The sequence below is a fragment of the Bubalus bubalis genome, chromosome 11 (assembly GCF_019923935.1).
Source record: "Bubalus bubalis isolate 160015118507 breed Murrah chromosome 11, NDDB_SH_1, whole genome shotgun sequence".
Taxonomy (NCBI): domain Eukaryota; kingdom Metazoa; phylum Chordata; class Mammalia; order Artiodactyla; family Bovidae; genus Bubalus; species Bubalus bubalis.
In genome coordinates, this window is record NC_059167.1 from 16218021 (window position 1) to 16233566 (window position 15546).

The 15546-nt window shown below is 38.9% G+C and overlaps 1 protein-coding gene across 16 annotated transcripts in view; it reads right to left on the bottom strand.

The window, feature by feature from the left end:
• The window catches only part of TTLL5 (tubulin tyrosine ligase like 5), a 315903-nt gene that overhangs the window by 297317 nt on the left and 3040 nt on the right, over nt 1–15546 (bottom strand). For all 16 annotated transcript variants that reach the window (XM_006052845.4, XM_025296474.3, XM_006052853.4 and 13 more), the window contains exon 3: nt 10081–10187. In XM_006052845.4, coding sequence (XP_006052907.4) covers nt 10081–10187 — 107 coding nt within the window. The remainder of the gene's footprint in view (nt 1–10080; nt 10188–15546) is intronic.

Genomic DNA, 15546 nt, shown 5'->3' on the forward strand with positions numbered 1-15546 from the left:
GTTGGCTTAAAGCTCAACATTCAGAAAACGAAGATCATGGCATCTGGTCCCATCACTTCATGGAAAATAGATGGGGAAACAGTGGAAACAGTGTCAGACTTTATTTTTCTGGGCTCAAGAGTGTGTGTTCTAAAGTTTCCTAGAGCTTATCTCTATAAAAACGATCAATACGAAGAGGAATTAGCTGAACTGTTTCACTCTAGCCATAAGTAATATTCAACTATGGATAAACGATCCAACTAATTTTGTAAATGCAAAATTCATAATTAAGAAATGGATTTCTATTTTTTCTACTTTTATGTTTATTACTTATTGAAATTTTAATTTACTCATACTGTTTTCCTCAATTTTGTATATTCATTAAGATTGTGACATAGCTTAATCCAGGGCACATATTCAGTTTCTGGAGATACAATGATCACAGTAAATTTAAAAGGTTTTTTGGAGTTTGTGTCCTGGTTTCAAGTTGGGGAAGGAAAGCACAAGGTAAGCGTGGAATACACTGCTATGCCAAGAAAGAGGGCGGTCACAGGGCTGAGAACACGCCACAGGGTCCTGAAGGGGCTCCGCAAAGCCAAATTTGAGGCAATTGGAATATAAGAATGAATGCTGACAGAAATAGATTTTTAACTCACTTATAAAAAAGAAAACCACCCATGAGTCCACACTGCTCAGAAGGTGAGAAAACTATACTAGTTTTCTAGGGCGGAAATCCAATGCAAGTGCCATCAAGGCACGGGCAGGGCTGCGCTCCTTTCTACTGGCTCCAGGTAGGATCCGTTTCCTTTCCTCTTCCAGCTTCTGGAGACTGCCCCCATTCTCTAGCTGGTTGTCCCTTTCTTCCCTCTTCAGAGCCAGCAATGGCAGGCCTAGTCCTTCTCACACTGCATCAGTATGACGCTTCTTCTGTCTCCTTAGTGACTGTCCTCTTTCTGACAAAGCAATATATTCCACGCCTATCTTGCAATTACATTGGGCCCACTTGAAGAATCTCCTTATCTTAAGGGTTAGCTGACTAGCAATTTTAATTCCTATGACCTCAATTCCCCTTTGCTAAGTCAGGTAACATTTTCACAGGTTCTGGGGATTAGGAAGTAGACATCTTTGGAAGATTATTATTCTGTCTACATAGAAGGGAAAGCTCTTCTTTACAGAAAAGCCAGCTAATAAATGTAGCAGGACAAACTGAAATATAAAACCACTATTTTACAAAAACTGTGATAATAGTAAGTGATTCAGACAAAAATCAATGAACACCAATGAGCGAGAGGCTAGTGGAGAATAGGTTATTCAGACATCTCAAACATCACTACAGAGAATGCTTATAACAAAAGGCAAGAGTACCTTTAGAATGAAGCAATCTGATAAATACTATCTAACCAAACAATTTAACTTGTCATCACTAATCATGCAATAAAATGATGCTATATGCTTCCTAATGTGATACAGAGTGACACATGACTTCATTAAGTGATAGTCCTGAAAATTTTTTTTCAACTTTTTTAACCTGAATCTAAATATGTGAAATCAATCTGACAAGCCCAAACTTAAGGACATCCACAAAGCAACTAGTCTGGAATCTTCACAAATGTCCATGCTATGAAAGACAAAAAAAAAAAAAATCCACTAAATGGATGTAGATAATAAAGGAGACTAAAGAAATATGACAACTAAATGCAACCTCTGATTGGATACTCAATTGGCGGGGTGGGGGGGGGGGGTGGACAAGATAAAGAACAAAATTGGAACAATAAGAAAATCTGGGCGGAGACTATATATTAGATAAGATGGTTTCAGCAATGGCAGATTTCCTGAGGGTTATCTATGTACTCTGGTTATAGAGAGGATCCCTTGTTCTGAGGATAAACATGTTGAATAAGGTATTTAGGCGTGATGCACTTGAACTCATTTTCAAATGGTTCAGAGACAGAAAGAGAGGGAGAAGCAAATATGACAAAATGCTAATAATAATGTTAATAATTGTAAAACTAGGGAAACAGTATACATGAATTCACTGTACTATTCTCATAACGTGGGAGGTTTTATTTTTTTAAATAAAATGTTCAGAAAAATGAAAGAAAACCAGGTCTTTTTCATTATAGTAACGGATCACTGACATCCCCAGTTTTACATGTAAAAAGCCCAAGCCTCAGAATCTTCCTGCAATGCAAGAGACCCTGGTTCGATTCCTGGGTCGGGAAGATCCCCTGGAGAAGGGTTAGGCTACCCACTCCAGTATTCTTGGGCTTCTCCGGTGGTTCAGATGGTAAAGAATCACCTGCAATGTGGGAGACTCAGGCTCGATCCCTGGGTTGGGAAAATGGGAAGAGCTCCTGGAGAAGGGAAAGGCTACCCACTCCAGTATTCTGGAAATACTGGAAAATCCCCATGGACAGAGGAGCCTGGCAGGCTACAGTCCATTGGGTCGCAAGAGTTGGACACGACTGAGTGACTAAGCACACATCAGCTGCTGGGGACCAGGACTGCACCCGATTCCCTGCCTGCTCTACAGTGCCTGCCCCAGGCCACAGGGAAGATGGTCAGTAAGGTGTTTGGAAAAACAGTATCTCTGGAGTCAAACTGCCAAGGTTCAAACTTCTGGCTCTGCTACTTCCTGCCTGTCATCTTAAATAAGTTATTTAATTTCACTATGCTCAATTTCCTCACCTATAAAATGAGGTTGATAACAAAGGGACTTATCTTACAGGGTAGCTAAAAGCATTGAATCAGTTAATACATGTTGAGCTTTTAGAATAAGAAAGCTTGCTGATAAGGGAATTTCCTGACAGTCCAGTGGCTAGAACTTTAGGCTTTCACTCTGTGTTCAATCCCTGGATGGGAAACTAAGATCCCACAAACCACAAGGTGCAGCCAAAAAGAGAAAAAGAAAAAAGTTTGCTGATACATAGGAAAAAATTTTGTATAGTGGAAAAAAATAAAAACCACACTGCAAAATAGCTACAAATATATACTGATACACAGAATACATAGTAAATTATACACTTGGGCTTCTGAAATATCTGGGGCTTCCTTGGTGGCCCAATAGTTAAGAGTCTGCCTTGCAATGCAGGGGACATCAGTTTGATCCCTAGTCCAGGAAGATCCCACAGGCCACGGAACAACTAAACCCATGAATCACAACTACTGAAGCCCATCCCCTAGAGCCCGTGCTCTGCAACAAGAGAAGCCACCACAATGAGAAGCCCACACACCGCAACTAGAGAGCAGCCCCCACTCACCGCAACTAGAGAAAGCCCAAGCAGCAATGGGAGAAGGCAATGGCACCCCACTCCAGTACTCTTGCCTGGAAAATCCCATGGACGGAGGAGCCTGGTAGTCTGCAGTCCATGGGGTCACTAAGAGTCGGACACGACTGAGCAACTTCACTTTCACTTTTCACTTCCATGTTTCGGAGAAGGAAATGGCAACCCACTCCAGTGTTCTCACCTGGAGAATCCCAGACCGGGGAGCCTGGTGGGCTGCCGTCTATGGGGTCACACAGAGTCAGACACGACTGAAGTGACTTAGCAGCAGCAGCAAGCAGCAATGAACGCCCAGTGCAGCCAAAAATAAATAAATAAAAGAGCAATACCTAGTAAGCCTGGGATCCCTCTCCCCAGACAGAATCCAGTGGAGAACTACAACTCTAAACTGAATCTACCAACTGCTCAAGTCACAACGACCTCAGCCATGTTTTCTTCCATACAAAAACAAGAGGCAGGGCGAGCAAACTGCCAAATATCCAACACCTAAGACTCTAACACACATCGCATCAGTTCTACTATGAGACTGTAGAACTGTCTCGTCAACCACTCACATGCATCCCAAAAGACAATCTGAAGTACTAGGACCCCCGGAAAGTTCCAGAACTAACTGTAGCACAGCAAAGACAAACAAGGAACCTATAATCTAACTGCCAGCTCAGAAGCACCTAGAGTAGTGACGTGCCCTAAGGAGTTTGTGGAACTAGAAGGAAGATAAAACTAACATTTTTTAAAATTACTTTAGAATTCAAGAATAACCCTTTCAATGGCAACACAGTGTATTTCTGCCTCCCTGTCAGAAGACTAGGTCCTTACCTGTACTGCTGACGATGGCGTCATTAGCCACATGTAACTTGAGCACCGCAAGGGTGACTAGTATGACAAAAGAAATGAATTTTTCATCTTATTTAACTTTAATTAATTTTTAATTTTAAAACTCATACTCAATTTGGTCTCAGTACAAGTTGGAAAACTTGTTTGGAACAACTTGAGCATAGGAATTTACTATAATTTCAAACTGTAACATTTATGAAATCTAAACACAGACCAAATGCTTCCAGTGAAAACTCTGCACCACATGGTGAGGTACTAAAAGTGCAAAATACACCCTGGATGTAAAATATCGTCACAATTTTTTTATACTGAGCAAATGTGAAAATGATATTTTGGATTAAATAAAATATATTATTAAAGTTAATTCCACCTGTTTCTGCTTTTTTTTTTAAAATAAAGCTACTGAAGAATTACACCACATTTCTGTTGGACAGTGCTAGTCTATACAGATGCAAACTGATGAAAATGATACATTCAGGGACAGAACATAAAATGCTTCATTCCAGGAAAAGATTACTTTAAAGTGAAAATATCTGTTGCCTCTAAAATGCAATTCCACTTAAATATTCAAAGCATGTAATTTTGGAAAAAACATGGATATGGTGAGTAAAAACATATTCCTGGAATATTTCACAAATAAAGCATATGAAATCTTATTGTATGAAAAATATTAACAGTGAATTCAATGAAACATTTAATAACAGAAAAAAACAAGGTTGGAATCTCACACTCTAAGATCAACAGGAGATAACTAATGCCCCAGATACACTTCTCAAGGGGATTTAACCCAGGATTACTATTTGAGCAGATCTATGTCAGCTATATTTTAAGACAGAGGGGAAAAAAAAAAAACACCAACAGACCAAGAGTGTTTAACAACCCAGAAATCTCAGGAAGCAACTAATAAAACTCATTCAAATTGGTCTTTTCATAAAGGAAGGTGAAAAAATTATTAAACCTCAAGGAATTAGGAATATATAGAAAATTCAAAAACAATGTTTGACAAAACAAGTTTAGTGGCTTTTTTTAAAACACAGGAAAAAAATCTAAAAACTTATAGGTTCTAGAAAATTGTGACTGCTTGAATAATGGCATGATTACATCAATGGATGCTAATGTCCAATAAATGTTAGGTATTCTAGAAAAGAAGGGTCTGCCTATTGCCACAGAATACATGGATTCATTTGTGTGACAAGCAAACCAAAAAGAAACATGTTTGAGGGAAGGATTATTTACTTCTGCTGTTTTTAACCCACCTTTGATGTTTTGACTCTAACCATATTTTTAGAGGGAGATTCTCAGCAAACGTTAGTAAATCTTCAGTGACTTCAACTTCTGTGAACATGAATGAATCACATGCCTTTAAGTGGTAACCTAGCAACTCGCTGAAGGGATTAGAATGCCAGGACCCTTGGGGAGGGAGGAAAATCCAAATCCCAGAAGCAGGTGCTAATCCTCATCTGAACTCTGGCTTACTGTGGGGCAAGAATAGACCTTAGAGTCATCTCACAGTAGAGTAGATCTTGTTCAACAAATAGAGTAAGCAGCACAGATTTTGAGTGCCTACTATGTGCTAAACATAATGTGATCTCATTCTCACAATGCCTGCAAGGTAGCTATTATCTCCATTTCACTAATAATGAAATGGATTGAGAGACTGTAAGTGATTGCACAAGATTCACAACTAGTAAATGCCAAAGCTGGGATCTGAAGTATTGACTCAGAACCCATGTAAAGATGCTTTCCACTATATCACACAACAAAAGTTCAGATGCATGGGATGTGACCTTTGCAGACAGCTACAGGCTAAGGCCAGGATTCAAAGCACTGCTTAAAATCAAAGATGAGTGAAGGTAAATGAAATGAAGACTATGGTTTTTCTAGTAGTCATGTATGGATGTGAGAGTTCGACCATAAAGAAGGTTGAGTGCCAAAGAACTGATGCTTTCTAATTGTGGTGCTGGAGTAGACTCTTTTGAGAGTCCCTCGGACTACAAGGAGATCAAACCGGTCGATCATAAAGGAAATCAACCCTGAATATTCATTGGAAGGACTGATGCTGAAGCTGAAGCTCCAATACTTTGGCTGCCTGAAACAAAAAGCTGATTGATTGGAAAAGACCCTGAAGTTGGGAAAGATTGAATGCAAAAGGAGAAGGGGGTGGTAGAGGATAAGATGGTTAAATAGCATCACTGACCCAATGATTCATTGAACATGAATCTGAGCAAACTCCAGGAGACAGTGAAGAACGGGGAGCCTGGCGTGTTATAGTCTATGGGGTAGCAAAGAGTCGGATATGACTTAGCGACTAAGCAACAAACAATAACAGAAAAACAATAGCAAAAATAAGCAAAATAAAAAGCTAATTCTTTAAAATGATTCTCCAAGTGGACAAACTTTTAGTTAGAATGACATAAAAGAAAAGATTCAAATCACTAAAATCAGAAATGAAGGGTGGATATTACTACTGTATAACAGAAACAAAAAGGATTACAAAAGAACACTAAAACAACTATATGCAAACAAAACTACATAAACTAAATAAAATGTGCAAAAAGCCCAGAGAAACACACAGATTACCAAAACAGACTCAATAAGAAACAGAACAGACAAGTAGAGGTTGAACCAGTGATCAAAAACCCGTCAACAAAGAAAAGCCCAGGACTAAATGCTTCACTGGTGAATTCTATCAAACATTTAAAGAACTGTGGTGGTGATTTAGTCGCTAAGTCGTGTCCAACTCTTTCAACCCCATGGACTGTAGACTGCCAGGCTCCTTTGTCCATGGGATTCTCCAGGCAAGAATAATGGAGTGGGTTGCCATTTCCTTCTCCAGGGGATCTTCCCAACCCAGGAATTGAACCCAGGTCTCCTTCATTGCAGGTAGATTATTTACCAACTGGAACTCTTTACCAATGAGGGAAGCCCATTTAAAGCCAATCTTTTTCAAACTCTTTCAAAGAGGAGGAAGGAGCCCATTCTGTGAGCCCAGCATTACCCTGATACCAAAGCTAGATAAAGGCATTAAGAGAAAACCAGAAAACAATATTCCTTATGAATATAGATGCAAACATCCTCAATAAAATACTAGCAAACCAAATCCAGCAGCATATTAAAAGGACTATATACCATGCCCAAGTGCGATTTAGCTCAGGAATTCAAGGCTGGTTTGGTATACAAAAGTCAATCAACATAACATACCACATTCATAAAATGAAGGAAAAAAGACATAGAATCATCTTGATTGATGTGGAAAAGGCATTTGACAAACCCAATAGTGTTGTAAGATGACAACACTCAACTAAGGAATAGAAGGGAACTTCCTCAACATGATAGAGGGCATTTATGAAACCCCGGAGCCAACATCAAACTGAATGGTAAAAGACTGAAAGCTTTCCCCCTAAGATTAGGAATAAGACAAAGATGCCCATTTTCATGACTTCTATTCAACACTGTACTGGAAGTTCTAGCCAGGTAAGGAAGGAAGGGAAGGAGGGAGGGACGGAGGGATTGATAAATCTCCATTTACTGATCACATGATCTTACATAGAAATAATCCTAAAGAATACACACACACACAGTATCAGAGCTAACAAATGAGTTCAGCATAAGATCAGTATACAAAAATTCATAGTATTTTATACACTGACAATGAACAACTCAAAAATGAAATTAAGAAAACAATTCCATTTATAAGAGCATCAGAAGGAATAAAATACTGAGGAATAATGTTAACCAAGGAGCTATAAGACGTGCACACTAAAAACTGTAAAACATTGCTAAAGAAACTAAAGAAGACCTAAATAAATAGGAAGACATCCCATGCTCATGGACTAGAAGACTTAAATGTAAGACGGCAACACTTCCAACAGCAATTTACAGATTCAATGTACTCCCTACCAAAATCTAAACAGCCTTTCTTGCAGAAATGAAAAAGCTGGTCCCAAATTCATATGGAATTGCAATGGACCCTGAATAGCAAAAAAAAAAAAAAAAAAAAAAAAAAACTTAAAAAAGAAGAACAAACTTAGAGGACTCACATTTCCCAGTTTCAAAACTTAGCTCAAAGATACAGTCAGAAAAATAACATGGCACTGGTATAAGGATACAGAATGACAGAATATTAAGAGTCCAGAAATAAACCCATACGTTCAATAGTCAATTGATTTTCAACAATAGTCCCAAGATTATTCAACAAGGAAAGAACAGTCTCTTCAACTACCCATGTGGGGGATTATCCACATGTAAAAGAATGAAGGTTGGACCCTTATCTCACAGTATGCAAAAAAGTTAACTCAAAATGCATCAAAAGACTGCTTAGCTCTAAATGTAAGAGCTTAAACTATAAAACTCTTAGAAGAAAACATAGGGATCATGACTTTGGGTTAGGTGATGATTTCTTAGATACGACACCAAAAGTATAAGCAATAAAAGAAAAAGTAGATAAACTGAATATCATCAAAATGAAAAACTTTTGCCACGAAAGAAAACTATCAAGAGCATGAAAAGACAAACTACAGAACAGGAAAAAATATTTGGAAATCATTTTTCTGATAAGGTTCTAGTATCCGGAATGTGTAAAGAACTCTTACAACTAAACAACAAAAAGACAAGCAACCCAATTAGAAAATAGGCAAAAACCTTGATAGACATTTCTCCAAAGAACACATGTAAATGGCCAAAGGGGACATGAAAAGATGCTCAATGACAGTAATAGGGAAATGCAAATCATAACCACAATAAGATACCACTTCACACCATTGCTGGTGGGAATGTAAAATTGTACAGTCACTGAAAAATCCTTTGGCAGTTCTTTAATAAGTTAATCACAGAATTACCATCCAACCTAGCAATTCCATTCCTAGGTATATACCCAAGAGAACTGAAAACAAACAAAAGATTGTACATGAATGTTCACAGTAGCACTATTTACAAGAGTCAAAAGATGGAAACATTTATCCGTCAACTGATGAATGGATAAACAAAATGTGGTGTATCTGTACAACGGAATATTATTTGGGCTTCACTTGTGGCTCAGCTGGTAAAGAATCCACTTGCAATGCAGAAGACCTGGGTTTGATCCCTGGGTTGGAAAGATCCCCTGAAGAAGGGAAAGGTTACCCATGCTAGTATTCTGGTGTGGAGAATTCCATGGACCGTACAGTCCACAGGGTTGCAAAGAGTTGGACACAACTGAGCGACTTTTACTTTCATATTTATCCATCAACTGATGAATGGATAAACAAAATCTGGCATGTCTGTACAATGGAATATTATTCAGCCACAAAAAGAATGAAGTACTGATATATGCTACAACATGGATGAACCCTGAAAATATTATGCTAAGTGTAAGACGCCATACACAAGAGGCTACATGTTGTGTGGGACCATTTATAAGAAATATCCAGACTAGGTAACAGCACGGAGGCAGAAAAACCAGTGGTTTCCAGGAGCTGGGATGAGGGGGTTGTGGAATGACTGTTCAATGGATACTGAGTTTACTTTTAGATGAAAATGTTCTAGAATTAGTAAATGATGATGGCGGAACAATACTACGAATGTACCAAATGCCGCTGAGTTGTCCACTTAAACGATGAAAACAATAATTTTGTTATGTGTATTTTACCATAATTGAAGAAAACAATTATCACTAAACTTTGTGTGATAATCATTTCACGATACATGTAAGTTAAACCACCATGCCACACACCTTAAACTTTCTACAGTGCTGTATGTCAATGTTCTCTAAAGACAAAAAAACATAAACACTTGTACACATAACTCTAAAAACAAAAAACAAGGAAAAAAATTTAATACGCAGAAAACAATGTAAGGAATCATAAATAATCCTTTCAAGTATAAAACATCATGAGAATCTTCTCCTGACCAAGGCCCTTTCCCTAAATGTGGTTATCACTTTCTCCAAGGCGAGGTTATCAAGGCCATGACCAGCCCTGCCTTCTTTGGGGAAAATCATACCTACCTCCAATTACTCGAATATTGTTGTCCTTTGTCAGAATAGCCTCAGCATGGAATACCAAAACTGGGATTCTCCTGCAGCCTCCAGTCCACATGATGCATGGATTATCTCTACAACCGTAACAGAAGGCTTTATTAATTCACAGCTCAAAATCTGAATTGACCATTGAAGCAGATCACCGGGGTTGGCTGCTTAGCAACTTTCCCCTTCTTCTGGAACAAGCATTCCAAAAGTGCTACGGGAAACCATTTCTCTCCCATTCTCAATCACGTGGTCTGTTCCAGATGAACTCCATCCCTGGGGCAGGGACAGGCCTTGATTGACTTCAGCCAATCAGGGTTTTGCACACCCTAGTTATAGTTACTGGTTCAGGGATGAGGACATGAAGCAGCTGGAGACAGTGTGTTGGGAGACAGTATGGCCCTCCAGGAGAGGGATCCTTTCTTCCTCTTCTGAAGCAGCTTTGAGAGATGGCCTCCTCCCCTTATGTGTAAGAGAATGAGGTCTGGAAGTGCGATTGTTACTGTTTGACCTTGGAAGGACAGCCTGGAGCTGTGAGCAAAGGAGAAAGTCAGGGGGAGCCTGCCTGAATGAGAGAAATGAGACCCTGAGTGGCAAACGTGCAGGTACAGAATCAAGTGTTTCCTAAATATGAGTTAACACACTCCGTTTATTATTTAGGACAATTTATGTCTTAGTCCCCAGGACAGATAAGAATCCTAACTAAAAACTAAAATAATCACAATAACTGACATACCCCTTTTACACCCTATAGTCCCTTTTTAAGCCAATTTGAGGACCCATCCTAACAATCTGAGCTAGGAAACCTAAAGAAATACAAGTATTCCAATTAAGACTATACGTTTGAAAGCAAGCCTATACTAAATGGAACAATATTTTCTTCCAGAAGAGGACCTCTAACTTTCTCTTACCTTCCAGAAATCTCTGTCAAATCAATCTCAAATGTGTATTTATTCACAGATTAGAAAAATCTTCAACTGCCTTAGTGCAGGGAGGCAGGAAAGGAAAGAAATGGCCTGGATCCCTCTAATGTGTCAAGAATTACACTAAGAGCTATCAAATTATCTCATTTAATCCTCTTGCCAGTACTTTGAATCAAAGAAAAGGTGTCTCCGAGAGATTATGTCATTTCCTCAGAGTCATACAGCTGGTTGTGCAAGGGAACAGACATCTGACCCAAGTGTCTGTGTTCTTTCCACTCTTCCATCTCCATAATCCCATTTCAGTGATATTTTGCATAAACATCTTAAACTGAACCCCTGATGAATTGAAATTAATCAATATCTTTTATGGAATAAGATCCATTTATTATTATTATTATCATTAATCCAAAGATTCAGGCTGCTCTCAAAAACTCACATGACCACACCCCTTAAAAAAGCCATACCACAAACCTCAAGGCCAAGTTAGACACTCCCAACACAGGTTTAAACAGATCCATGCTTTGAATGTACAGGCTGCCAGGCTACCATTCTCAGAACTGAGGCAGCTTTACACTTAGGATGAGTTGCCAAGAGATTTAGTGAAGAAAGCAGAGACCGCTACACCTAGTTCATTCCCTGTTTTCTAGAAATGGAAAGAGGATGTTTAATGTTCCTGAAATTTGACTTGGGTGACAGTGACCATTTGAGAGAAATGGTGTTTACAGGGTGCAAGAAGGATTTGTGTGTGTGTCTGTGTGTGTGATTTGCTTTCTTTTCCATCTTAATCAACATCCCTGGTGGCTCAGATGATAAAGAGTCCGCATGCAATGTGGGAGACCTGAGTTTGATTCCTGGGTTGGGAAGATCCCCTGGAGGAGGAAATGGCAACCCACTCCAATATTCTTGTCTGGAGAATCCCACGGACAGAGGAATTTGGTGTACTACAGTCCATAGGGTCACGAAGAGTAAGACATGACTCAGCGACTAAGCACAGTACCATCTTAAACACCTGTAAAAGGGACCAGATAATTCCTATGATCCCTTTCAATGTTTTTTTTTTTTTTTCTCCCACTACACATCTAAGTCAGAGGATAGAGGTAAAAATAAGCAAGTGGAGCTATCAAGCTTTAGATAGAAACTTTGGAAATTGACTAAAGTTCCTTGTCAATCCACCTCTAACTGCAAACTGGCACCAGTCTGCCTTAGCACCTACAAATGATGCATTACTGATAAAAGGTAAAAATGTTTGACAAGAGTCAGGAACACAATAAGCACACACAGCTAACAAGAGCCAAGGCCTGAATCATACTATCTGTAGAAAGCCACATCCCTGACAGAGAATCTTTTCATTTACAACCTCTGAAAAGAGAAAACAGGTAGCAGATGAATTGTTAATTCAGTAAGGTCAAACTAAAAATACTTAAGGCAGGCGCTGCATTGTCACTAAAAGCATGTTCCCACCAGTTGGCGCTAAAGGGAAAAGATTCAAATGATTAGGAAACTGAAAATTTGGACTTTAAATATTCATTTACACCAGAAACCAGGACATATTAAGAAATTACACTTTTACAGACATGAAAGGACAAAAAACTTGGATTAGTAACCAAAGTAGACTAGTTTTATGGCTTACTTTATTGAAAGCCTAAGAACATTTTGGTTTTTAAACAGTTATTTCATGAGGAACAGGTATTATTCACTCTTGGGATCCAGCCTACATAACTCAAAGCCTCTAAGCCTCATTCATCCCAATGTCTGTGCTGGAAATGCCTTCCCCACTTTCTCTGTTCACCTAATCCCACTCTCTATAGCCCAGCTCATCTCACCACCTCCCTGGAGCCTTCCCCAGCTCCTGCAGCCCACAGAGATGTATTTCTCTGAACTGTAGCACTCGCTGTATAATCATTTGTTGAAAATGAAAGCTGCTCAGTCATGTCCAAGTCTTTGCGACCTCAAGGACTATACAGTCCATGGAATTCTCCAGGTCAGAATTTTGGAGTGTGTAGCCTTTCCCTTCTCCATGGGATCTTCCCAATCCAGGAATCAAATCCAGGTTTCCTGCATTGCAGGCAGATTCTTTACCAACTGAGCTATGAGGGAAGCCCATCATTTATTGAAGATCTTTTTAACTGATGTAAAGCCAGCCTTTACAATCAGAATTAGATACTTTTTAAGGACCAAAGAACCTACATACCAAATGAACATTTCCACATTTATATGTATAAATTTATAATTTGGGATCCCCAAGGAAAATATAGAAAAAGAGCCCCTTTACATTTACTATTGTAAAGAATGTCATGCAAAACAAGGATGCCTGGACAGTTTCTAGCTCTAATGTCCAGGATTGCAAAGCATGAATACTTTAATACAGCCTGGGGATCTGAGCAGATCTAGCAGATGTCCATGGAGAGACATCTTGGAATCAAGTCAACATCTTAGATGATTTAAGACCTTTGAACTTGCAAAACTTTAGAAATGTAAGCATGTTCCTCCAAGTGTGAACAAGATTGACTTTAAGATTCCTAAAGTATAAAACAAGTGTTTCATAGACATGAGCTGATGGAACATTAATAATCAAAACTCAACAGTAGGAGTTTAAAAGTAAGAGGAGCAAATGTCCATCAATTTGAACTGGGGTGAGGTGGGGTGGGATTACACCTGTATTTTCACTAACTTCTATAGAAATTTAGCATTTCTCAATTGTGAATACAGGCAACAATCCACAGTGCTACTAGCATTACCTGCCCCTTCGACTCCATCTGAAATGATAGCTTTTTTGTACCATATCACAGTTGTTGCAGACATCTCAAAATAACATTGACATTTATCACTACTTCCAAGTTATGGCAGTTACTAAAATTGCCACTAGATTGCCACTAGATCCCCTGTGACTACAGTCTTTTCATCTGGTATAATGAGGATGGACCACAATCTGGCAAGCTTCTACCCTCAAGCAATCATTCAGTTACCAAATGGTGAAGGCTCCCAGTGGTGGTCTAGGTATCTATGATGTGCCTTTGTATCCTCCACTTACAAGTGTTAATCAGACACAACCCAAGGACAGAGAGCTTATGCAAACTAAAAACAGTCCTCATGTCGCTGTCTTTAGAAAGTAAAATTTAGGTTTTACCTTCTAAATGAATGATCTTGCTAAAAACATTAACAAATGCACCATATATTCATTCATTAAGTTAGTCATTCAGGCAGCAAGTATTTATTGAGTACCTACTAAAATAAAATTAGTTTGAGTCATCTAAAATAAAATGAAATTATGTTGAGTCATCTAAAGTTCTCAATATTTTGACTGTGTTTGACTTACCTAAATAGCAATTTCATACAATTCAATCTAATACTTGTTGGACCCAACCTATAAGCCCACTAATAAAAAGGACAGTCATGAAGTAAAAGTTAAAAGAAGATCTTGAATCAGAAAGACGGATGTCTGCAGAAGAAGTTAAAAATGTGGAGAAACGGCTAAGAGGCAGCACACAGAAAAAGTCACAAAAAGGCAAAGTGCCCGGAGGAAATTATCCATTTAATTATCCTGAAGGAGAATGACCCAAATACATTAATAAGAGCAAATTTCTTATTATTTTCTATGACCTAACAGTGATGAAAAGCCTTTCCCCAAAGCTTTACTAATGCTTCAATAATTTTTTCTAATTAAATAATATAAACTTCTGCTGTATTATAAGAAATATACTTTAAAATCAATATTAAATCCAGCAGGAATAATGCCTTAACACTTGTATGGCACTTTATAATTTAAAGGTACTTTGATTTGCCAACAAAGGTCCGTTTAGTCAAGGCTATTGTTTTTCCAGTGGTCATGTATGGATGTGAGAGTTGGACTGTGAAGAAAGCTGAGCACCGAAGAATTCATGCTTTTGAACTGTGGTGTTGGAGAAGACACTTGAGAGTCCTTGGACTGCAAGGAGATCCAACCTTTGCATTCTAAAGGAGATCAGTCCTGGGTGTTCTTTGGAAGGACTGATGCTAAACCTGAAACTCCAATACTTTGGCCACCTCATGCAAAGAGTTGACTCACTGGAAAAGACTCTGATGCTGGGAGGGATTGGGGGCAGGAGGAGAAGGGGATGACAGAGGATGAGATGGCTGGATGGCATCACCGACTCGATGGACATGAGTCTGGGTGAACTCCGGGAGTTGGTAATGGACAGGGAGGCCTGGTGTGCTGCGATTCATGGGGTCGCAAAGAGTCGGACACGACTGAGCAACTGAACTAACTATTCTACTTGATTCAGCCTGGCAGAAACTATCCCCACTTTTCAGATGACATAGCACATGAATCCTAGTGAACTTACACAAAACCTTAAAAACTAATCTTATCTTTAAGCCAGATTCCCTCTTTGCTCTCTGTGTCATGTAATAATATTAAAGGAGGCGAAACATCTAAGAGCTTCAAAATCCTGGAACCTAGGTCTAATTCTCAATCTATCCCTTAACCTCCATGCGACCCTAAGGAAGTTCTTTGATATGTGTGGGGCTGAGCTTAGTTAAGTGGGAA